We start from the raw sequence: 26,985 nt of genomic DNA on the forward strand, positions 1-26,985 counted from the left end.
TCTGCTATATGTGGATGGGTGTCTTTTTGGTAAGTATGCTTCGAGATTACCAATCAATATTTTAGAACTCTGTGCAATTCTCAGAGCTCTTCAGTTTTGGCCTCTGTTGAAGAGAGAACTGTTCATTTGCTTTCAGACAGACAATATCACAACTGTGGCATATGTCAATCATCAGGGTGGGACTCACAGCCCCCAAGCAATGAAAGAAGTATCTTGGATACTTGCTTGGGCGGAATCCAGCTCCTGTCTAATCTCTGCGGTGCATATCCCAGGTGTAGACAATTGGGAGGTGGATTATCTCAGCCGTCAGACTTTACATCCAGGGGAGTGGTCTCTCCATCCAGATGTATTTTCTCAGATTGTTCAGATGTGGGGGTCTTCCAGAGATAGATCTCATGGCCTCACATCTAAACAAGAAACTTCCCAGATACCTGTCCAGGTCCAGGGATGTTCAGGCGGAAGCAGTGGATGCGCTGACACTTCCTTGGTGTTATCATCCTGCTTACATTTTTCCGCCTCTAGTTCTTCTTCCAAGAGTGATATCCAAAATCATCATGGAACAATCGTTTGTGTTGCTGGTGGCTCCAGCATGGCCACACAGGTTTTGGTATGCGGATCTTGTTCAGATGTCCAGTTACCAACCTTGGCCACTTCCGTTAAGGCCGGACCTTCTGTCTCAAGGTCCGTTTTTCCATCAGGATCTCAAATCATTAAATTTGAAGGTATGGAAATTGAACGCTTAGTACTAAGTCATAGAGGTTTCTCTGACTCAGTGATTAACACTATGTTACAAGCTCGTAAATCTGTCTCTAGAAAGATTTATTATCGAGTTTGGAAGACCTACATTTCTTGGTGTTCTTCTCATAAATTCTCTTGACATTCTTTTAGAATTCCTAAAATTCTACAGTTTCTTCAGGATGGTTTGGATAAGGGTTTGTCTGCAAGTTCCTTGAAGGGACAAATCTCTGCCCTTTCTGTTTTATTTCACAGAAAGATTGCTAAACTTCCTGATATTCACTGTTTTGTACAGTCTTTAGTTCGTATTAAGCCCGTCATTAAATCAATTTCTCCTCGGAGTTTTAATTTGGTTTTGAAGGCGTTACAGGCTCCTCGATTTGAGCCTACGCATTCTTTGGACATTAAACTTCTCTCTTGGAAAGTGTTGTTCCTTTTGGCCATCTCTTCTGCTAGTAGAGTTTCTGATCTATCTGCTCTTTCTTGTGAATCTCCTTTTCTGATTTTTTATCAGGATAAGGCGGTTATGCAGACTTCATTTAAATTTTTGCCTAAAGTTGTGAATTCTAACAACATTAGTAGAGAAATTGTTGTCCCTTCCTTGTGTCCTTATCCTAAGAATTATTTGGAAAGATCCTTACATTCTTTGGATGTGGTAAGAGCTTTGAAATATTATGTTGAAGCTACTAAAAATTTCAGGAAGACTTCTAGTCTATTTGTTATATTTTCTGGTCCTAGGAAAGGTCAGAAGGCATCTGCTATTTCCTTGGCTTCTTGGTTAAAGGTTTTGATTCATCAAGCTTATTTGCAGTCGGGTCAGGCCCCACCTCAGAGAATTACAGCTCATTCTACTAGATCAGTCTCCACTTCGTGGGCTTTTAAGAATGAAGCTTCAGTTGATGAAATTTGCAAAGCAGCAACTTGGTCTTCTTTGCATACATTTACTAAATTCTATCATTTTGATGTATTTGCTTCTTCAGAAGCAGTTTTTGGTAGAAAAGTTCTTCAGGCAGCTGTTTCAGTTTGATTCTTCTGCTGATGTTTTAAGTTTTTTTTTCATTATGAGAATAACTTATATTTTGGGTTGTGGATTATTTTTTCAGCGAGAAATGGCTGTTGTTTATTTTTATCCCTCCCTTTCAAGTGACTCTTGAGTGGAGTTCCACATCTTGGGTATTGATATCCCATACGTCACTAGCTCATGGACTCTTGCCAATTACATGAAAGAAAACATAATTTATGTAAGAATTTACCTGATAAATTAATTTCTTTCATATTGGCAAGAGTCCATGAGGCCCACCGTTTTTATGGTGGTTATGATTTTTTTGTATAAAGCACAATTATTTCCAAATTCCTTTGTTGATGCTTTTTACTCCTTTCTTTATCACCCCACTTCTTGGCTATTCGTTAAACTGAATTGTGGATGTGGTGAGGGGTGTATTTATAGGCATTTTGAGGTTTGGGAAACTTTGCCCCTCCTGGTAGGATTGTATATCCCATACGTCACTAGCTCATGGACTCTTGCCAATATGAAAGAAATGAATTTATCAGGTAAATTCTTACATAAATTATGTTTTTTCTGTTCCTTCCAAAACACATTTCATAGCACTTTTTTGTATTTAAAAAGAAATCTAGTTTTTCTAGTAGAAGCCTGTCCCTTTAAACTTTCATGATTCAGAAAGAGCATGAAATTTTAAACAACTTTCCAATTTTCTAACTTGCTTCATTCTATCCTTAGTTGAAAAGCATACCTAGGCAGGTGTAGGAGCAGACGTTTAGTACTAGGCGCTAGCTGCTGATTGGTGGCTGTTCAAATATGCTTCTTGTCATTGGCTCACCAGATGTGTTCAGCTAGTTCCCAGTAGTGCATTGCTGCTCCTTAAACAAAGGATAGAATGAAGCACATTTAATACCAGAAATAAATTTGTTGTTTTAAATTGTATACTCCATTTGAATAATTAAAGAAAAAAATTGTGTTTCATTTTCCTTTAAAAAAATGTCACAACTGGCACAAAGTCAACTGTGCATACTGCATGGCTTCCAATCAGAACTTGCACACAGGAAGCATACATAAAAAACACCCAAACTAAAAAAGCAGCCTTGTTTTTAAAACACCTGAAAATATTAATATAAGTTATTTAATTATATATAGTAAAACAACTTTGAAATGTATTTTCATTATTTATTTTGTTCTCTTTTCCTGTAATTTGTTTCTGAATATTGTGGGCTTTCCAATTTATGATAAACATGGAAGTGCAGTGCAGACAAAGCTATATTCCACATAGTCATTGGTTGCACACTATAATAAGCCATATATAACCATTCCTAATTGGTCTTATCAGAAAAGGGTCACTAAAGTTACAACATGGCAGCACCCACTGCTTTTTGGACATTAACTTTACCCATATTTTTTTCCCCCCAATATTTAAGACAACTAATATAATCTTTAAAAATGCATGTACAAATTATTATCAGGCTAATCTTTGCTCTGAATACATAATTCAAGCAATTTATTTATTTAGTGTTTTATGTTCCTTTAATACACTTAGCAATAGTGTCCTTTCACAAACTTTTAAAGCACTCAACCTTTAAACATTTTTAAAAATATTTTTTGCATGAATTTGCATACAATGCCCAATTTTTATGCTATCATAAAACTATTAAAGTTTTAAAGCATTTTAGAGATACTTACATTTGTTAAATATACGTACATGCTTTTATATATATATATATATATATATATATATATATATATATATATATATATATATATATATATATATATATAAGCATCAGCCTTTCATCCTTCTGAGGTCAATAAAATGAGCAGTGCCTTGAGACCCTTACGGGTAATTAGCCACGCTTTACAAGTACCCAATACATGTGGATGTCCCATACATATTGGAAACACACAGTTCCATAGACCACAATGTAAAGGAATTTTTCAATTCCATTTTTTCATTCTAACAACCCACACCCGCCAACTTTAGCCCCAAAAACTGCCTGGTGGAATTACTTTATTAAAAAATAAAAATGCTACATTATTGTTTAATAAAATACACACCACTGTATTTTGAGGGCATTTGGGGCTAATTTAGCAAATTAACCAGAGATCTGATCTCCCGTTTATTTTATAAGCGTTAATTGCTATCGCGAGCTCGCGGTAGCAATAACCAGCCACTTGTAATGGCTGATTATTTATCTTGCAAATTTGCCTATTTGCAGGCGCGCAGTAAATTAGCGATCCACTTGTAATCTAGTCCAAAATGTTAAAATAAATGTTGGCGTTTTGGGAAAGTGATATGCTGCTAAACATCGGACCATAAGATGTGTGTTTGATATATTTAGGAAATGATGACTCCAATGCTGCCATTAAACATGTATGCTATAGAAAACGATACAAATATGTAGTTTTATTTTTTATTTCCTATAAAAGCTTTTTCCCATATTATGGTAATTCTGCAAACTAACGTTATTTTCTAAAACACACAACATTAGTATTTAAAAAATATTTCAAGCTGCCACTTTGTTAGCAAAAAATCTTTACTTTGATTTATAGTCCAAAAAAAATAGCCCTGCAACCATTCATGGTGCAATAGAAACTATTTTTGGAGTAAGATTACAAAAAAAAAAAGTAAGACTAAATAATGAAAGTGCAAATGTGAAATATTTACTATAATGTCCCTTTAACCTTTTTTTCATGCAAAAATAATATTTTAACCTGTTAAATAGTAATTTTTACAGGCTTAATAAATACATGATTTTATGGTTTACTGTTCCTTGAAATAGTACACTCAAAATTGTATCCCCCATTAAATATTTAAACATTGTAAAAAAAAAAAATGAAAATGCAGTCTACATTATTATTTGCTCTGGATGCTTTTTATGTAATTTACTACTTGAAGCTGTAAATTCTCCACTGCCAAGGCGACCCAAACATATGGGATAATGTAGGAAATCCATAGAAATGGCTGTTGAGCTTTAATTATGCATTATGAAGCAAGTGGCTTAACCATCGACATAAATGTAGGGATGGGCGAATGTTTCGCAACATTTGAAAAATTAAACGAATTTTAACACATTTGTTTGTTCGAATCGAATTTTGAATGTTTACATAACATTCGATTTTCGAATGTTCGATTTCGAATTTTACGATTACATTCGAAAATATATGTTTCGAAAAATTCGAATTGATATTTGTAATAGTATTTCTAATGCTTTCTTTAAATGTAATGTTCGAATTATGCAATATTCTATATAGAAACATTCGAAATGATATATTTGTATCTATTATGTATCAATTAACTAGATTCCCTCTCTACCACATGAACTATTGAACTTCTGAATAGTATTTGTTAAATTCGAAATTTCGAATATGGACATTCGATATAATTATAAACATTCGAATTCGAAAGTGACATTCGAAAACTGTAAATAGCATTTGATTATAGAATTTTTAAGAATATTCATTCTTATCAACATTCGGATTTATAATTAGAATTTTGGTAATAACATTCGTTCTAACATTCGAAATTCGGAAATTTACACATTCGCCCATCCCTAAAAGGTGAATGTAAAAAAGGGATAATGTTTTTTCAAGTTTTGGGCTTGAAAAAGGTGACTGTGTGTAGAATTCAGTTTAGGTTTTCCATTGAGGTCTCTCTGTTAATGAGAATAATTACACTCACCTGGATGATGCTATACAATATATATATATATATATATATATATATATATATATATATATATATATATATATATATATATATATATATATATATATATATATATATATATATATATATATATATATATTGTTAAGACAGTGATAGGGGTGGTTTATTAACCATAAAGAAGGTAACTGCTAGACCTACAAGTTGTGTTAGGGCTTTTTTGGGGCAGTTTTTCTATAACATTGGAAATAAACCAGTCCTAGGCCTTTTAAAGCTGACCTGGTTGTAAAAGTGTTTTCCCTAAAGGGATTTTGTAGTCAAATTTTGGCTTTGTTTTATCTAAAAAAGAGCACATTTCAAAACGTATTTTAGTTTTTGTTGTTTTGAAAAGTGTATGTTCCTGTCCTGAATAAGGTCATATTTGCAGAGGCTGTTGTTCTTATCAGACAGTGAGGATTAGTTGGAAATACAAAACCAACAAAGCAATATTAGTAGCAACTTTGGATCTTTTCCAGATAAGCCCCGCCAAAAAGTTAACCCCCGCCACCCAAAATGACATATAAATCACCACCATATTATCATTTATCGCTGTCTTCTGACCGTGAAGTATATCTGTTAGTAAGACTGTGCAGACCGTACAACTTATCCATAACAGGATGATGGGATACCTCATTAGTATGAGCACGGAGTACACCATCTGCAGCGAGTTCAGCCCTGGGTACATGTCTGACCAGGAGCCCCGCACATCCTGCCTTACATGTGTGTAACAGGAGACTTGCCCGGGTACACACAGCATTTTTTAGCTTTCCGTAACTGATGGAGTACACCATCTGTAGCGAGTTCAGCCATGGGTACATGTCTGACCAGGAGCCCCGCACATCCTGCCTTACATTTGTGTAGCAGGAGACTTGCCCGGGTACACAGCTTTCCGTTACCGATATATAAATTACAGAGCTCTCGCCGGCGCCAATACCAGGATCGCGACCAGAACAGGCAGCATCTCAAAGTGATTCTCGCACATAATTCCCGCAATACGTGTCTCCCGGTGTCCGTGCCCTCAGCTGATGGCGGATCAGGGTATCTGTGCCCCCCCACCGCGGGTGTATCCGTGTCATGGAAAAGCCTTTTTTTTTTAAATATAAAAAGGGACAGTAAACTTGAAATGTTAAAATAAAATGTTTAGTTACAGGTAAAAGATCCTTATGTCCTAACGTAGTGCGTGCATTAAATTGTAGCTGGCAAAAGTGGCGGGGCTTAACTTTTCGCGCGTGCACTTTTTACATTAGTGGCGGGGCTTATCTGGAAAAGATCCGCAACTTTAACTTAAAGGGGCACGATAACCAAATATTGAAGCACTTGAAAGTGATGCAGCATAGCTGTAAAAAGCTGACTGGAAAATATCACCTCAATATCGCTATGTAAAATTGGAAGATATTTTACCTCAGTAGCCACATCCCATTGTAAACCCGGAAGCAAGTACCAGGACTTGCAAGGGAATGTGCCTCTGGCATGTGCAATTTTAAACACATTTCTAATTTACTTCTATTATATTTTCTTGTTATCCTTATTTGAAAAACAGGAAGGCAAGTCCAGGAGAGTGCACAAGTCTGCAGCACCATATATAGGGTTGCGACCTCAGCCATGTTTTTCTGGACACTTATGAGTTACACATGCTGCAGGGAGGAGCATGTATTGTGTTTCTGGACAGCCCTATTTATTTTCTTCCCTGCAGCATGTGTAACTCATACTTGTCCAGGAACACATGGCTGAGGTGGCAACCCTAACTATATAGCAGCAGTTTAACAACAATGTTATACAGTAGCAGGAGCACTAGATGACAGCATTATTTCCTGTCATGTAGAGCTTCATGTATGTGCACGCTACCAACCTAGGTATCTCTTCAACAAAGAATAACACTAGAATTAAATAAATTTCATAATAGAAGTAAATTGAAAACTTTTAAAAACTGTATTCTCTATATGAATCATGAAAACATTTTTTGGGGTTTAAAGGGAAAGTCAAGTCATTCAGATAGGGCATGTAATTTTAAACAACTTTCCAATTTACTTGTATCACCAATTTTGCTTTGTTCTCTTGGTATTCTTAGTTGAAAGATAAACCTAGGAGGTTCATATGCTAATTCCTTAGACCTCGAAGGCCGCCTCTAATCTAAATGCATTTTGATAGTTTTTCACCACTAGAGGGCATTAGTTCACGTGTTTCATATAGATAACATTGAGCTCATGCTCGTGAATTTACCATGGAGACAGCTCTGATTGGCTAAAATGCAAGTCTGTCAAAAGAACTGAAATAAGGGGGCAGTCTGCTGTGGCTTAGATGCAAGGTAATTACAGAGGTAAAAACGATTATTATTATAACTGTGTTGGTTATGCATAACTGGGGAATTGGTAATTAAGGGATTATCTATCTTTTAAAACAACAACAATTCTGGTGTTGACTGTCCCTTTAACCCCTTAACGCCCGAGGACGTGCAGGGTACGTCCTCTAAAAAATGTCAGTTAACGACCAAGGACGTACCCTGCACGTCCTCAGTCTGGAAAGCAGCTGGAAGCGATCCTGCTCGCTTCCAGCTGCTTTCCGGTTATTGCAGTGATGCCTCGACATCGAGGCATCCTGCAATAACACTTTCTGGCCATCCGATGCAGAGAGAGCCACTCTGTGGCCCTCTCTGCACCGGACATCGATGGCCGGTATCGTTGGTGGGTGGGAGCCGACTTGGGAGGCGGGTGGGCGGCCATCGGTGAGATCTGGAAGGTGGAGGGGGGCGGGATCGGGGGCGGAGCCTTCGGGGGCGCGCACGGGCGCGCGAACGTGCACGGTGGGTGGGTGGCGGGCGCGTGCACGGGGCGGGAGCGGGTGGGAACCGCTACACTACAGAAAAAAAGTTAGGAGTAAAGTGAAATTAAAAATTGAAATAAACATTTTTTTAAAAAAGCATTTAAGTGATCTGGAAGGGGTGGGGGGGAAGCTACACTACAGAAAAGGGAAATTTTTTAAATAAATAAACATATTTTCACTAAAATGGGTACTGGCAGACAGCTGCCAGTACCCAAGATGGCGCACATTAAGTCAGAGGGGGAGGGTTAGAGAGCTGTTGGGTGGGGGATCAGTGAGGTTGGGGGCTAAGGGGGATCCTACACAGAAGCATATGTAAATATGCTAAAACAAAATGCACAAAAATGCCCAAATTTTCCTTTTATTTTAGTACTGGCAGAGTTTCTGCCAGTACTTAAGATGGCGGGGACATTTGTGGGGTAGGGGAGGGAAGAGAGATGTTTGGGAGGGATCAGGGGGTCTGATGTTTCAGGTGGGAGGCTGATCTCTACACTAAAGCTAAAATTAACCCTGCAAGCTCCCTACAAGCTACCTAATTAACCCCTTCACTGCTAGCCATAATACACGTGTGATGCGCAGTGCCATTTAGCAGCATTCTAATTACCAAAAAGCAACGCCAAAGTCCTATATGTCTGCTATTTCTGAACAAAGGGGATCCCAGAGAAGCATTTACAACCATTTGTGCCATAATTGCACAAGCTGTTTGTAAATGATTTCAGTGACAAACCTAAAATTGTGAAAAATTTAATGTTTTTTTTAATTTGATCGCATTTGGCGGTGAAATGGTGGCATGAAATATACCAAAATGGGCCTAGATCAATAATTGGGGTTGTCTACAACACTACACTAAAGCTAAAAATACCCCAAAAAGCTCCTTACATGCTCTCTAATTAACCCCTTCACTGCTGGGCATAATACACGTGTGGTGCGCAGTGGCATTTAGCGGCCTTCTAATTACCAAAAAGCAATGCCAAAGCCATATATGTCTGCTATTTCTGAACAAAGGGGATCCCAGAGAAGAATTTACAACCATTTATGCCATAATTGCACAAGCAGTTTGTAAATAATTTCAGTGAGAAACTGAAAGTTTGTGAAAAAATTTGTGAAAAAGTGAACGATTTTTTGTATTTGATCGCATTTGGCGGTGAAATGGTGGCATGAAATATACCAAAATGGGCCTAGATCAATACTTTGGGATGTCTTCTAAAAAAAAATATATACATGTCAATGGATATTCAGGGATTCCTGAAAGATATCAGTGTCCCAATGTAACTAGCGCTAATTTTGAAAAAAAAAATGGTTTGAAAATAGCAAAGTGCTACTTGTATTTATGGCCCTATAAGTTACAAAAAAAGCAAAGAAGATGTAAACATTGGGTATTTCTAAACTCAGGACAAAATTTAGAAACTATTTAGCATGGGTATTTTTTGGTGGTTGTAGATATGTAACAGATTTTGGGGTTCAAAGTTAGAAAAAGTGTGTTTTTTTCCATTTTTCCTCATATTTTATAAAAAAATTTATAGTAAATGATAAGATATGATGAAAATAATGGTATTTTTAGAAAGTCCATTTAATGGCGAGAAAAACGGTATATAATATGTGTGGGTACAGTAAATGAGTAAGAGGAAAATTTCAGCTAAACACAAACACTGCAGAAATGTAAAAATAGCCTTGGTCCCAAACAGACAGAAAATGGAAAAGTGCTCTGGTCACTAAGGGGTTAATGTCCCTTTAATTTCCATAGCAAACATTGGCTGTACTGAAAAGCTCAGTGATTTTAAACGTGGCACCATCATATAATTCTACCTTTGTCAATTTCTGCTCTACTAAATTTACTCGGTCAACTGTTATTATTGTGAAATGGAACATTTGAAAAAGAAATGACAGCACAGCCACAAAGTGGTAGATTACACAAACTCCCAGAGCTGTGGTGCTGAAGCGTGTAGAGCGTATAAATCACCTATCATGTGTTACATCACTTGTAACAAACACAAGGACTGTGCGTCAGGAGCTTCACAAGATAGGTTTCCATGGGCTAGCAGCTGTACACAAGCGCAATGCCAAGCATAGGCTGTACTAGTTTAAAGCAGTGTTTCTCAAGTACCCCCTAACAGGCTGGATTTTTAAGATATTTGAACAAGAGTACAGGTGAAATAATCAGCTGATGGGCGACAGCAGGTTAGTAACCATGGTTACTGATCAGCTGATTATTTCACATGTGCTCTAGTTGAGATCATAAAAACATGACCTGTTAGGGTTACTGGAGGACTGGAGTTGAGAAACACTGGTGTAAAGCAGTGCTTCCTAATTCCAGTCCTCAAGACTACCCAGAAGGCCAGATTTTCATATCTATTCCAGAGCACGGGTTAAATAATCAAGCTTTACTATCTAGGCGCCTGATGGAACAAGCCACTTACTGGAATGCATAGCAACCAGATGTAAAAAAAGGGATAATGTTTATTTCAAGGTTTGGGCTAGGTCCATTAGTTCCCGTGAAGGGTCATCTTAAAGGGATAGTAAAGTCAAAATTAAACTTTCATGATTCAGATCATGCAAGTTTACAGCTAATTTGATTTGTTTTCTTGGTATCCTTTGTTGATAACTCTCTGAAACAGCAATCTACTACTAGCCAATCACTGCTGACTGGTGGCTGCATATATGTCTTTTGAAAATGGCTCACCAGATGTATTCAGTCGTCAATTGCATTTCCTTCAACAAAGGCTAACAAAATAATGAAGCAAGATTGTTAACTTAAAGGGACATTATACACTAGATTTTTCTTTGCATAAATGTTTTGTAGATGATCCATTTATATAGGCCATACATTTTATTTTTTTTTAAATGGATAGTTTTGATTATTTTTAAATTACATTGTGGTGATCTTCAGAATTCTTACCAAGCCCAAAGTTTTGGGAGAATACTCACGTAACCTTTTAAACAGAGCTAAATGGGAAGCTTCTAAGTACGTTTTTAAACAGTTTTATATTGGATTTTTATACCAGTATCTGTGCATCTTATTCTTTATAGTAGTGTCTATTACATGCAGTTATAGGGAAATTGCTGTATAATGTCCCTTTAAGTAAATTTGAAAGTTGTTTAAAAATGGTATACTCTTTCTGAATCGTGAAAGAAAAAGGTTTAAGTTTCATGTCCCCTTAATGCTACAGGATACATAGACCTTTTAGACAATTAGGTGCTTCCGCCTTTGTGGCAAAGCAACTGTTTGAAAATAAAGGTAAAGAGCAGTTTGCAAAACAAATATGATCTAGAGGTAAAATGGACCATTCGGAACTCAATAAAAGAGGAAAACACTTTAGATTACAACGTCCCTTTAAGTCACCTACAAGACAGGCATTTGCCATTCTTATGTGAATGCATACAATATATATACAAACATACATACTCTGTGAAAACTGAATTTCGGGGGAATTTTTCTGGAAGGGGGTTCCTAGATTTTGAAAAATGTATTGAGCCCTGGTACAGACCATTTTAGATGCTGTAATTCTTCAGTTTACAATTTTCCAGTTTACTTTTATCACCAATTTTGCTTTGTTCTCTTGGTATTCTTAGTTGAAAGCTAAACCTAGGAGGTTCATATGCTATTTTCTAAGCCCTTGAAGGCCGCCTATTCTCTCAGGGCATTTTGTCAGTTTTTCACCACTAGAGGGTGCTAGTTCATGTGGGTCATATAGATAACACTGTGCTAGTTCCAGTGAGCCAGCTCTGATTGGCTAAAATGGATGTCTGTCAAAAGAACTGAAATAAGGGGGCCGTTTGCAGAGGCTTAGATACAAGATAATCACAGAGGTAAAAAGTGTATTTATATAACTGTGTTGGTTATGCAAAACTAGGGAATGGGTAATAAAGGAATTATCTATCTTTTTAAACAATAACAATTCTGGTGTAGACTGTCCCTTTAAGGCTAAATATGCTTAAAAAAAAATGTGTGCTTGTGGTTCCAAAAAAAAAGAGAAAGATTTGCTTTCCACCTTCACACATTAAAATGAAAAACTTGCACCTTTTGCCTTCGAACAATGTTCACTTGCTATAATATATATTTACATGCCTCACAGTTTTTGGCTAGCTACTAGCAATGTGTTGTCATGCACTACTTTCTAATATGATTCACACTTCTTGTATTTTTGTAAATTTAAAGTTTTAGGTCAAATTAAAATAAATCCAGTTATTAATTAAATCATTGTTTTTCAGATTCTAGACCATTACATTCAGTATTTGGAAATCCCATGTTTCTTATTGGGTCCAAAAAAGCTGCATCTATCATGAGGCAAACTAGAAAAAGACTAGTGGCATTTGCTCTTTTGTCATTTTTCTACTGTTGTTAGTAACATTGTGACAAACAAGTAGTACAGTTATCTTATATTAAGATGCTCTGAATAAAAAGTGAATTTCAGTACCTTATACCTGATCTAGATGAACTGAAGCTAAAAGCCAATCTCCAGCAAGATCTCATCTGAAAAAAAAACCTTAATGTGGAATGTAGATGATGATAAGAGCACCGGAACAGGTGTCCCTGCAAGAGAACAAAAAAAAAAGATATTGAATTATAACCTCATAAAGAATACCCATCTCAATGTTATATTTCCAGCAGTAACATCCCAATGTATGAAAACGCAGTATATTCTAACAGGGGTTTACTAGTTCCTTATTTCTGACATCATGTTATAAAGCAGTTAACATAGTTAAATTATTTCCCATATTTAAGAGGATTTTTCTTTTTGGTCTGCTAAAGTAATATTCATTTTATTCCACTGATATAAAAATCCAGATTGCTTCAACTTCTTGTGTGATTGCATTAGTATCATTCATGCTGAAGTGAATTATCCCTACATAGTAGGGGCATCTAAAGTGTGTTTTTCTTTTCTTTAATGGAAGATTGGTCAATAATAGAAGGGTTTACCACTGGGAACATTTAGATGTGCCACCAATCAGCAAGCGCTATCCAATGTGCTGAGCCAAAAATGGGAAAGCTTGTAAGCTTACATTCCTGATTTTTAAAATAAAGATACTAAGAGAAAGAATAATAATTGATAATGGGAGTAAATTAGAAAGTTGCTTAAAATTGCATGCTCTACGTGAAGCATGAAAAAAATTGGGTTCAGTACAGAAGTTAGTTTTACTTTATATACTACTCAAATTTACATAAGTCAATACAAATAATATACATACTTTTTATTGGGCCACACAAACTTTGGAGGGACAAATGTGGCCAGTGGACCAACATTTAGCTACCATATATCTTCTATAAATATAAATATTAAGGTCAAGCATTTGTTATTGTAAAAGTAATGGCCAGTGGTGTACTTTTATTTTTTCTGCCTGCCTTACCAATTTCATATTTATAGTTTGCCTTGTATGTATTTTTAACTCAGCAATTAGTTCTAAACTCTTTCATGACAAGCCCACTTTGCAATGGTTATCTTCTGTTAGTCCCATATGCTGCAGTATTAAAGTGATGGTAAATGTGCTATATATTAAATCCTGAATCTCTAGCTGTTTCATTCATAAAATGTTATTGTAGATGCACAAATTCCTGTTATTAATTTACACACCTAGAAGTTTTAATAACCCCTCCTCCCTCTTGCCACCCTTTCGAAAACTGTATTGTTTTTTCACGAAAATGATGTTTTAAACTCTTAGCCAATCAACATTCTAGCCATACGGCTTGCAAAAAAAATATTGTAGAGGTACTCATGTGCTTTGTTCTCTCTGAGAAAAAAAAATGGTTTGTAAACGAGGGCCAGAAGGAGGTTATTAAAACTTCCAAATGTTAATCTATAATTGGAATTTATGCATCTACAATAACCGTTTATGAATGAAACTGCTGTTAAAAGATTATGGAGATTCAGAATCTTCTTTCAATATATAGCAAATTTACCATTACATTAACTCCCATAGCAGCAGCTGTGGTAATAGTTATATAAGTTTTGTCAGGTACATTAATTTCAGAATTTGCATCATATTAAAAGGGACATTATACACATTTTTTTCTTTGCATATTTTTTTTATTTTTTATTTAAATGTAAAGTTTTGCTTATTTTTAAATAAAATTGCTCTGATTTTCAGACTCCTAACCAAGCTCCAAAGTTTTAGAATACCGACGTATACCTACTCCAGCTTGCTCCTGTTTGTGTAAAGGGTCTTTTCATATGCAAAGGAAGGGGGGGTCTTATTTCCCACTTGCAGTGGGCTTTTCATCAGAACTAAACTGAGAGCTTCTAAGTAAGTTTTTAAACAGTTTTATACTTGATTTGTATATCAGTATCTGTGCATCTTATTCTTTATAGTAGTGTCTATTACATGCAGTTATATGAATATTGGTATATACTGCCCCTTTAAACACACAATTCCAACTTGAATGTGGCATAATTTATCTAGAGTGGAAGAACATTTGTGAAACTCTTAAAGGGACAGTCAACACCAGAATGTTTGCTGTTTTAAAAGATAGATAATCCCTTAATTAACAAATCCCCAGTTTTGCATAAACAACGCAGTTATAATAATACCCGTTTTAGCTCTGTAATTACCTTGTATCTAAGCCTCAGCATACTGCCCCCTTATTTCAGTTCGTTTCACAGACTTGCATATAAGCCAATAAGAGCTGTCTCCATGGTAAATTCACATGCATGAGCTTAATGTTATCTATATGAAACATGTGAACTAATGCCCTCTAGTGGTGAAAAACTATCAAAATGCATTTAGATTAGAGGCGGCCTTCAAGGTCTAAGAAATTAACATATGAACCTCCTAGGCTTAGCTTTCAACTAAGAATACCAAGAAACAAAGCAAAATTGGTGATAAAAGTAAATTGGAAAGTTGTTTAAAATTACATGCCCTATTTGAAACATGAATGTTTTTTTTTGGACTTGACTGTCCCTTTTAAAGTGGTACAGTTTATCAGCAGTAGCTATTGTTTAAGTGGGTTTTAAATACAATAAAAATAGTAATTTATTTTTATCTTTTTTTGTGGGCTTGAAAATATAGTAGTAAGATAAATTTGCCTATTTTATGGTTGCCTTGAACATCACATTAAAGTAACAGTCTACTCCAGAAGTTTTGTTGTTTAAAAAAATAGTCCCTTTATTACCCATTCCCCAGTTTTGCATAACCAAATTATATTATTACACTTATCTCTGTGATTACCTTGTATATAAAGCCTCTGCAAACTGCTCCGTTATCTCAGTTCTTTTGACAGACTTGCATTTTAGCCAATCAGTGCTGACCCATAAATAACTACCCAGGAGTGAGCACAATGTTATCTATATGACACACGTGAACTTGCGCTATCTAACTTTGAAAAACTGTTAATATGCACTGAGAGAAGAGGCGGCCTTCAAGAGCTTGGAAATTAACATATAAGCTTACCTAGGTTTTGCTTTCATCTAAGAATACCAAGAGAACAAAAAAAATGTGATGATAAAGTGAATTGGAAAGTTGTTTAAAGGGACATGAAACCCCCCAAAAATATTTCATGATTCAGATAGAGAATATCATTTTAAACAACTTTTCAAATTTACTTCTATTATTTAATTTGCTTCCTTCTCGTGTTATCATTTGCTGAAAGGTTTATCTAGGAAAGCTCAGAGGCAGCAGAGAACTAGCTGTTGATTGGTGGCTGCATATATATTTATATATATATATATATATATATATATATATATATATATATATATATATATATATATATATATAAATATACCGATTGTGATTGGCTCAAACATGTGTTCAGTTAGAAACCATTAGAGCATTGCTTCTCCTTCAACAAATGATACCAAGAGAATGAAACAGATTAGATAATAGAGAATGCAATATTAAACTTTCTAATTTACTTCTATCTGAATCATGAAATAAATGTTTTGGGTTTCATCTCCCTTTTAACATTGCATGCACTATCTGAATCATGAAAGTTTAACTTTGATTTGACTGTCCCTTCTTGCTACCATGCAGACTATTGATATGACAGGCAGTGGCAGCAACATCAGTCAGTCAGGCTCTTGTATAACCAGAGCTGCAGACATGACAGAAGAACCCGTTTAGGGTTAAATCCTTACATTGTGATGTTTTATTTATATTTTATGTAATTAAACTTGAAATCTGTTAAGTATTTAGACTTTAACTGTTTTTGCGAATTTCCCCTGACTTTATATTTGTTTTTATTTGCAAATCACGTGCATAAAACAGTATTGTAAATTAAACAAAAAATAAATAAAGTAGTGTTTACAATTTTCCATACATTTTTGCTTTAAATTACATAATACGCTTGCTGAATGATTGGTGGCGAGTTTAACTTCTCAATGGAATGCTAAACCATATGTCTGTTTCGTTCGTATTTATTTATCATTGCCTTTGTACCGTTCTTTCGTTAATTATATAAATACACCATTTATTTAGTTATCTTGTACACATAAAATGATTATTATTTAACACAATAATCTACTAGATGAAGCAACGACTTGACAACTCCTCAGCATATAACACGTGGGGAAACAGGAAGTCCATACAAAATAATTTCCCAATTCACACAACGATTGTTATCAGCTTGTTTTAATGATTTGTCAACATCATCAACATCGTCTCCTCTTTTACATGCACATTTTTATCTTACCTTACACTAAGCAGAACAGAAACCCCAATTGCACAACGTATTCCTATCAGATGTTTGACCCTTCTCAGCCACTATACTTTCGTGGGTGAAAATACAAAGGTCACAGGTTTTCTGGTTGCGATTTATGATTGGTTAATTGTAAACCTGCAAACGTCACTAAGTCATCGGCTGTCATATTTGTTGAGGGCAAAGCTGCTTTTGACTATGTACTATTTCAGACATACTGTTGGTAAAACCTGCCGTATGTATTACCAAGTGATGCACGTTTGGACATAGTGAAAACTACAACAGGAAGTGTCATGTATGTAGTTATCAATATTTGATACACGCTTGTTATTCATTTTACAATTAGAAAAAAATCTTTGACATTAGAGATTTATTAGTAGTTCTGAAATGACAAGAGACAACATGTTCATGTGCTAAATTTTGAGTCCGGATTTAGCCTTCTATATAATCAGAGGACAAGGTGGGTAATTAAAATAAAAATATACTGGCATTTCTACCTAAAAGGACTGTAAACGCCCCTTGAGTTTTACATAAAGTCTTTAGTTACAAGTAATGAAACCGCTTTGCAATAAATTTATTTTGTCCCCCTTTCATGTCATTTAGCTCTGAAAATTGGGCAATTGCTACTTCTTAGAACATGAAAAACACTACCTACTACCTATATTTCACTTATGTTAACTGCTAAACAGAATACTTTAGGTAACATATAGGTAAAGTCTTGTTCATAGCTGTAAGCATTTCAGCATACAATTTATTTTTTTATTTTTAATAAGTGCAATGAGTATTATGAAACAAACTCACCAGCCCACATCTGACGAGATGAAACTGCCAAACCTACAGATGCTTAGATCATTCCGACACTAATTGTAAGGAAACTTTATATTTGCCCAAGGAATGCCCCTGTTTAGCTCATTTGCCAATGTTGCAAGACTCTTTTACCAATAGAAATATAGGGAAGTTCTGGAACCTTTCAAATATTTATATCTTTTGATGAGTTTGTCTACAGTAAAAAAACATAATTCCCTTGAAATTGAAGAATGATTATTATGGAATAATAACTTGTCTGAGAGGAGTGCTTTAGATCATCTGGTGCCAACTGTTGGTCTCACTGTATATACAATAAGAGAAATTGAGTATTTTGTGTAAAATGTAGACTTAGCCCATTTGATTGGGTGATGGTTTCAATTACAAGAAGCAGCTATTTCATATTCAATAATAAATCTAAGAGAGTAATTTCCCATACATTTTATTCTCTGCAGCTGGTATAACAAGTCAGTGGAAACTCATCAAAGGGACATTTAACACTAAATAAATGCTAGATAGAATGATGTATTCAAAGAAAAGATAAGTTTGAGAATAACATCTAGATGTATTTTTTAATGTTTCATTAGTTGTTTACAGTTATTTTCTCAATATTTAAAGTTTTAATGTCTATAAAACAATGGGAGCTGCCATGTTGTAATTTTAGTTACCTTCTTTGCTGTGGTCAATCAAAGACCATTTTAAATAGGTCACTAGGGTGTGCAGCCAATGGCTGTGTGGAATATAACAGTGCTCTGCACTTCCATTTCTAAGAGGAACTGAAATGCTTACATTCCAGAATGGAATTACAAGAAAAGCGGACAAAATAAATAATAAAAGTATATTGTAAAGTGTTTTTTATATATATATGAAAAAAAGAGAACCAGTGAGTCTCCAGGTGTGTAATCAAAAACAACTTTATTCAAAAATGGAGGTAAAATAATACAGTGGTTAAAAGTCAGTCTGGAATAGCGTCTATTTATTTATATATATATATATATATATATAATTTTATTTTTTTATATTACCACGTCAAATTGTTTAATGTCCATTCAAGGGGAAAATTTTTTACAGTCCCTTTAAGCTGTGAACATAATACATTATACATATATATATTTTCAAGTATGAATCCGCCCTCCTAGAACAACCACCTGGGTATACACTCGATGTACGATAATCCCCACAGATACCTCTGATCAACAGAGACTGTAACAGTAGTCTCTATTAGTTAGTTATCTCAAGTGAGTTTACAACCTAGAACAACCACCTGGGTATACACTCGATGTACGATAATCCCCACAGATACCTCTGATCAACAGAGACTGTAACAGTAGTCTCTATTAGTTTGTTATCTCAAGTGAGTTTACAGTTGGAGGGCCGCATATAAAAACAAGTCAAAGAACGAAAAAGCATAAAATAGTGACTCTAACAGATATAGTCACCACATGTAAACAAAACTAAAACGGTTGCCGGTATGCAAGATTCCCTGTTAGCCCACTGAAGCGGTCCTTAAGCGTTTCAAAGTCATACAAAACTTTTTCATCAGAGGAATGTGGAATTACAGGGTGCCCGGCAATGTGATTTAACCTTTTAAATAACATTACCGGGCACCCTGTATCCGTGGGGATTATCGTATACTACATATTATATCGTTGTTCTTTGACTTGTTTTTATATGCCCCACGGCCCTTCAACTGTGGACTCTCTTGAGATAACTAACTATTAGAGACTACTGTTACGGCCTCTGTTGATCAGAGGTATCCGTGGGATTATAGTATACTACATATTATATTTTAGATGCAATAAAGCTTACCTCATCACGGATTGAAGTTATACTTTTGACACTGGATTCAGATAAAGAACCCTAGATGGAGGCATCACTGTAATAACGGAGGACAGAGGAGAACTTCCCCTCACCCCCACAGAGCTGATAACTTACCTCATAGGATTGAGGTTTCATCTGGTAAGCAGAAAGCGTTTTACACAGATTCACTCAAATTGGGACTGTAAATCAAGTGACTTTGAAAGAAACTTAGATTTAATTTATTTATTTTTTCTAAGACTCCGTCCTTATCTATAGACATACTGCTTCTGTGCGCTAATTTTGCATTATTAATGTCCTCTTTTTAATATTATATAATAAGCAGGCATCACTGATTATTGTTATCTTATGTATCTCGAGGACATCGAGTGTATACCCAGGTGGTTGTTCTAGGAGGGCGGATTCATACTTCGTCCTTATCTATAGACATACTGTATCTGTGCGCTAATTTTGCATTATTTATTTCCTCTTTTTAAATATTATTTCTAACAGTGAAATGGGTACACTGTATCAATATTTCAGCAGCACAATTTTTTTTACATATAAAATTCTTTGTATTTTGACACCAACATTATAAGTAACTCAATAGTACTATCTGTAAATGTATGTTACTAAGAGAATTTTGTTTACCATATACTATTAGAAGAACACTATATTGGAGGGTTTAGTACTGGTGATTTTTCTTGAATTTCTTAATATAAAAAATATATACACTGTATGTTTAGTATGTGTATATATGTATATGTGTGTGTGTGTGTATGTATGTATGTGTATATATATATATATATATATATATATATATATATATATATATATATATATATATACATACATACACACAGTGTGGCAAAAAAGTATTTAGTCAGCCACCAATTGTGCAAGTTCTCCCACTTAAGAAGATGAGAGAGGCCTGTCATTTTCATCATAGGTATACCTCAACTATGAGAGACAAAATGTGGAAACAAATCCAGACTATAACATCGTCTGATTTGGAAAGAATTTATTTGCCTATTATGGTGGAAAATAAGTATTTGGTCACCTACAAACAAGCAAGATTTCTGGCTCTCACAGACCTGTATCTTCTTCTTTAAGAGGCTCCTCTGTCCTCCACTCATTACCTGTATTAATGGCACCTTGTTTGAACTTGTTATCAGTATAAAAGGCACCTGTCCACAACCTCAAACAGTCACACTCCAAACTCCACTATGGTGAAGACCAAACAGCTGTCGAAGGACACCAGAAATAAAATTGTAGACCTGCACCAGGCTAGGAAGACTGAATCTGCAATAGGCAAGCAGCTTGGTGTGAAGAAATCAACTGTGGGAGCAATAATTAGAAAATGAAAGACATACAAGACCACTGATAATCTCCCTCGATCTGGGGCTTCACGCAAGATCTCACCCTGTGGGGTCAAAATGATCACAAGAACGGTGAGCAAACATCCCAGAACCACATGGGAGGGACCTAGTGAATGACCTGCATAGAGCTGGGACCAACGTAACAAAGACTACCATCAGTAACACACTACACCGCCAGGGACTCAGATGCAGTGCCAGACGTGTGTCCCTGCTTAAGCCAGTACATGTCCGGGCCCGTCTGAAGTATGCTAGAGAGCATTTGGATAATCCAGAAGCAGATTGGGAGAATGTCATATGGTCAGATGAAACCAAAGTAGAACTGTTTGGTAGAAACACAACTCGTCGTGTTTGGAGGAGAGAGAATGCTGAGTTGCAACCAAAGAACACCATACCTACTGTGAAGCATGGGGGTGACAACATCATGCTTTGGGGCTGTTTCTCTGCAAAGGGAACAGGATGACTGATCCGTGTACATGAAAGAATAAATGGGGCCATGTAACGTGTGATTTTGAGTGCAAACCTCCTACCATCAGCAAGGGCATTGAAGATGAAACGTGGCTGGGTCTTTCAGCATGACAATGATCCCAAACACACCGCCCGGGCAACGAAGGAGTGGCTTCGTAAGAAGCATTTTAAGGTCCTGGAGTGGCCTATCCAGTCTCCAGATCTCAACCCTATAGAAAACCTTTTGGAGGGAGTTGAAAGTCCGTGTTGCCCAGTGACAGCCCAAAAACATCACTGCTCTAGAGGAGATCTGCATGCAGGAATGGGCCAACATACCAGCAACAGTGTGTGACAACCTTGTGAAGACTTACAGAAAACGTTTGACCTCTGTCATTGCCAACAAAGGATATATAACAAAGTAATTGAGATGAACTTTTGATATTGACCAAATACTTATTTTCCACCATAATATGCAAATAAATTCTTTCCAAATCAGACAGTGTGATTGTCTGGATTTGTTTATACATTTTGTCTCTCATAGTTGAGGTATACCTATGATGAAAATTACAGGCCTCTCTCATCTTCTTAAGTGGGAGAACATAAGGAAAATTTTAAGTAGTTTAGTGTAATTTTTTATTTATTTAAATGATAAAACATTTCTAATTCAATGTTTTCTGTTTCTCCCATGCAGCACAAGACATGGCTTTAATTAGCCAAAATGCTTCTCAGCATGTTTCTTTCATGATACGTGCTTATAGAAGCATGGTAAATCTTAGTTCAACTTTAAAATGTTTAACCAGAGACAATAAATGTATGCACACTTTATACCGCAACAATTACCCTCTCAAGAAGACACACATCTTGGTACCTTACACCTGTAGAAATTACCATGCAGTTATCTTGTACCCACCTAACTCTATAGCAGGATGTCCAGTCCGCCACCATGGAGACACAGGAAATAGCTACAGTCTAAGTAAAAAGCAAGCAGATGAAAAGAAATTTACTGAAGAGCTTAGATGCCTCCATTCTTGCAACCAAGTATTTAAACTGTTGGAGTCTCTGGAACTTATAACTGATACTTTGGCTGCAGCAGCCATGCTTAGGATTGCACAGATTGGAAATAAAGATGGTGTTCTCGTCAATCCCAGTGATATTTTTGAAAACATGATATTTAAAGCAATCTGTTTACAATTTGAGCTGGAGTCCCAGAAACTGTCCACAAGTGGCCTAGTAAATGCCTTAAAAGCCTTTGTACAACTGCGAGTAGATCCATGGAGCACTTTAATGGTACGTTTGTTGTCTGAAAGTCAAGAACGTCTTGACAATGGACAGATGACCATACAAAACCTTTGCATTTTGGGAGAAAGCTTGTTAGAAATAGAAGGGCCTAATTCTGCTATGTTACAGACAGTTGTGGAACAGGTGAAAAGTAAGAAGGTTGGAGATTGGACCTATGAAGAAATGGCGATGGTTTATTGTTTACTCCAAGCTGGTTTAGGTGAAGGAGGACATTACCAAGGGTTGTTAAATCAAATGCATGAAACTACAGTATCTATGATCTCACAATTAAACCCAAAGTTAATAAGTTCTATACTCCATTCATTGGTGGCTCTCAAACAGACACAAGCGCTTCCACTTGTTATAAAGCTATGCAAACATTCTATACGTTACATACCGCAATTCACAGAGGAAGAGCTTGTAAAGGTTTTAGTCGCCTTCACATACTTTGAACACACAGACCGTTATTTTATTGAAGCCTTAGAGAGACATGTTCCAAATACAGCCTTTACTGTGTCTCCAGAAGTGGTTAGCGGAGTCATGCGCTATTGTAGTAAGAGACTCATTCTTTCTAAACCCATATTTGATGCAGTTGCAGAGAGCTTTGTGTATAATTCAGAAAAGTTCACCACCCAGCAAATTGCGCAGCAAGTTATACCATTTGGAAAGCTGAATTACCTACCACCAAATGATGCTGCGTTATTTCGAAAACTTGAGAAAATTTTGAGCAGCCGCTTTTCTCAGTTCCAGCCACGTACTCTACTTAACCTTCTCCACTCATGCACGCTTCTAGAACGGTTCCCTGTTAATTTTGTTGCAAAGATCTTCAGTCCCTATTTTCTACAACAGCTGCAAGGTAAAATATGTAATGTTTAAATATGTTTGTGACCATTAGTTAAAGGGACACTGAACCCAAATTTTTTATTTCATGATTCAGATAGAGCACACAATTTTAAGCAACTTTCTAATTTACTTCTATTATCAATTTTCTTCGTTATTTTGCTATTTTTATTTGAAAAAGAAGGCATCTAAGCTAAGGAGCCAGCAAATGTTTGGTTCAGAACCATGCACTTGTTTATTGGTGCTGTCCAATCAGCAAGGACAACCCAGGTTGTTCACCAAAAATGGGCCGGCATCTAAACTTACATTCAGGCTTTTTAAATAAACATACCAAGAGAATGAAGAAAAATTGATAATAGGAGTTAATTAGAAAGTATCTTAAAAGTGCATGCTTTATCTGAATCACAAAAGAAAAAATTTGTGTTGTGTCCCTTTAATCTTGTATGTTTAATGCCCTGCCGGCAACTGCTTAACCCTCTTTGTTTAGGGATTAAGCTTTGTTAAAACTGCTCCTGGAATGTGCTTCATAAGTACTAGCTGTCTTAATATCTTCAAAAAAATAAGTCTCTGGTAAAATTCCATTATCTATTTTATGGGATTGTTGTTAGTAATGGGTAAGGATGCTTTAACCCTTTGAGTGCTAAGCACTTTCCCACCTGGGGGGGGGTTTAACTTTTTTTTTTCCCCAAGACTTACAATATTGAAAAGGTTAGGCAATTACCTTTCCAATGGTGGGTCTTGGGGGTCTGAAGCCTCTTAGATGCCTGAGATACTTTACATTGTGAATTTTAAATAAAGTTGCGCGGTGACGTCACTACGAATAACGTGAAGCCCCGGTGATGCCTGTCACTATGGGGTAGGAGCGGGTGAGAGCCCGCAGATCTCCCTTATGGTGGGAGAGTGCTAGCGACGGCTCTAAGCTGTCGTTACCACCAGAGTGGGAAACTCTGTGACGGCTCATAGCCGTCGTTAGCACTCCAGGGGTTAAAGGGACATGAACTTGGATTTTCTTCATTCCCTTATGTATCTTATCTTCTATTTAAAAGCAGGGCCTAAAAGCAGGGACGTAAGCTTAGGTGCACTCAGCAGCATGTGTCTGGAGCACTATACGGCAGCAGTTTTTCAAAAATGTTATCCATTAGCAAGAGCACTAGATGGCTGTACCATTTACTGTCATGTAGTGCTCCAGACACCTACCTAAGTATCTCTTCAAGAAAGAATACCATGGGAACTAAGCAAGTTTGCTTATAGAAGTAAATTGGAAAATTCTTAAAAACTGTATGCTCTGTCTGAATCACAAAATAAATTGTTGAGGTTTCTTATCCCTATAACTGCTACACTCGTCCTTTAGTATTGCATAGGTACAACCTCATGTCACTTATCCATGCACTTTTATTTTCAGTGTTCTCCAAAGAAAATGTGGCCAGCCATGGGGCATTATGAAGTAGCCAGGTGGAGACCGTGTAATATTTTCCAATATTATGTCATTTTCTGCTATCCAAAGCACAAATGTCATAAGTTAACATAAATGTAATTATTGATAATTTGTGCAATAAAAGTTGAGATTTTTTAATATTAGCTCATTTTAGTCTAACATTGTCTAAAATTTTAGCCGGCTGGTGAACCCGCTAAAAACATCCTTTGGAGAAAACTGATCTTCTTTTGATGCTCAATCTTCAATTTGTGGGATGCTGTGCTTTTGCTGTCACAGGAAACTGCAATATACTCTACATTGGAAAGAGAACCCAGTAAACTAAAGTATTAAACTGTCTCCTGACTTACAAGGAATCAAGAGATTAAATCACTTTATTGCATATATATAATATACAAAATATATAGACAAATTAGATATACATTAAGTAGATAGTAACACAATTTTGAATTATGCATATTCTTCACGTGATCATTTTTATCTAATACAGATGTGCCTAATCTAAGGCCCAGGTGTCACAATACACAATCCATTACTTTTCATCTGCCTAATCTAATTTATAAATAGACTTATTGTGATGAGAAAAAAGATATGGTCAGACATACTGAAATGGACACTTGAAAAGTATATAGGGCCAGGTTACGAGTAGCTAACAGTTACACACGCGCAATATCGGTTTAATTGCGGCTGTTCAAGCGCATTGGATGTAGTGCAAGTATTACAAGTTGAAAGTAAACGCGATCAGGATAACTCAACCTCATAACTCTGGTTAACTGTTTCCCAAATCAAAAAAGTGTCACCAAACACATCAAAAAAACATTTGAATAGTACCGTTACACTCATAATAACACTATCTAATAAAATTATTTAAAAAGAAAATATTACACAAAAAGTTATAAAGGCTCAAATATATGAGGTCTCAGGCAGGCAAAGGGCTTTAACATAGAGACACACGTGTCTGTGTGTATGTGTATATATATATATATATATATATATATATATATATATATATATATGCATTTACAGACATATACACATATAAAAACATATATATATATATGTATATATATATATATATATATGTGTGTGTGTGTGTGCATTGGAGCTCTTTGCAGTCAAGTAAATAAAAACATGTAAAAGCATATTTATGCAATATTAATTTCTAATAAAGTAGTTTGTTCTATTGTAAAATAAAACAAACCATTCCTTGAGGACAGGGGAGCTACCTGGGCTGAACTCGGGAGCTCTCAGGGTATGTCTGAAATTCTCTCACAATTTTCATGAAATGCTGTAAGCATTTTACACTAGCTGGTCTCACTAATTTATGTTGCCAGCTGTATGCAGCTGAAGTGTGTTCAAAATCCATAATTACATTTATTTAACTGACAGAAAAGTAAACTAGAAACAAAAGCAAGTTACATCTGTTTGAAATGTATCAGATAATAAGAATATTTAGGAGCCAAACATACTTTTAGGAACCAGATAGAAGTATTTTTGTATATAGATGTATGGAGAATAACCCAAAAAGTTAGAAGCCAGGGGTGAAATTCTAGAATTTTTTTATTCAAACGTTGTAGAAAGATGCAACATAAAAGGATTGACCCACACTAATAAAATCTGGTCATACTGCACACACACTAAATTAAAAACACTTAAAGGGATACTGAACCCAAATTTTTTTCTTTCATGATTCAGATAGTGCATGCAATTTTAAGCAACTTTCTAATTTACTCCTATTGTCAATTTTTCTTTGTTATCTTGGTATCTTTATTTGAAAAAGGATTGTAAGCTTACAAGCCATCATTAACACTGCTACATATCTGTCCCTAATTGTCTTTATCAGATAAAAATCGCAAAACAATGCATTTTAAACTTATTTTATGACTGAGGCTACTTATATTGTCTGTGGACTAAAGCCTGGATTGGCAATTAGTATGTGGAGTTTAGCTACTGAAAAACAACTGCAGTAAAAAAGATTTTAAATTTATCTTAAAACAAGTTTCGATTTGGCTGATATTTTATTCTATAGCAACACAACACAAATGTCTTGTAATTACTAGCGGCCCAATTATCTAAAGCTCTCTGCTCAGGCGAGAGGATCGAAGATGTCTGTTAAGT

General features: G+C 35.8%; 2 protein-coding genes across 4 annotated transcripts in view; one reads left to right on the plus strand and one right to left on the minus strand.

Moving 5' to 3' along the window:
- The window catches only part of MTRR (5-methyltetrahydrofolate-homocysteine methyltransferase reductase), a 169,411-nt gene extending 152,442 nt beyond the window's left edge, over positions 1-16,969 (minus strand). The window contains exons 1-2 of one of the 3 annotated variants that reach the window (XM_053714513.1): positions 16,888-16,969; positions 12,680-12,795 (exon numbers count right to left, since the gene is read on the minus strand). In XM_053714513.1, coding sequence (XP_053570488.1) covers positions 12,680-12,735 — 56 coding nt within the window. In that variant the 5' untranslated portion in view covers positions 12,736-12,795; positions 16,888-16,969. Of the gene's footprint in view, positions 1-12,679; positions 12,798-16,887 lie in introns of those variants that run through there. The other 2 variants (XM_053714514.1, XM_053714515.1) reach the window with 2 other exon arrangements.
- A 229-nt stretch (positions 16,970-17,198) lies between these two features.
- The window catches only part of FASTKD3 (FAST kinase domains 3), a 244,585-nt gene continuing 234,798 nt past the window's right edge, over positions 17,199-26,985 (plus strand). Inside the window, exons 1-2 of the mRNA XM_053714516.1 lie at positions 17,199-17,353; positions 22,009-23,451. Of these exons, the coding sequence (XP_053570491.1) occupies positions 22,017-23,451 (1,435 nt within the window). The 5' untranslated portion in view covers positions 17,199-17,353; positions 22,009-22,016. The remainder of the gene's footprint in view (positions 17,354-22,008; positions 23,452-26,985) is intronic.

The sequence above is a fragment of the Bombina bombina genome, chromosome 5, assembly GCF_027579735.1.
Source record: "Bombina bombina isolate aBomBom1 chromosome 5, aBomBom1.pri, whole genome shotgun sequence".
NCBI classification, from domain to species: domain Eukaryota; kingdom Metazoa; phylum Chordata; class Amphibia; order Anura; family Bombinatoridae; genus Bombina; species Bombina bombina.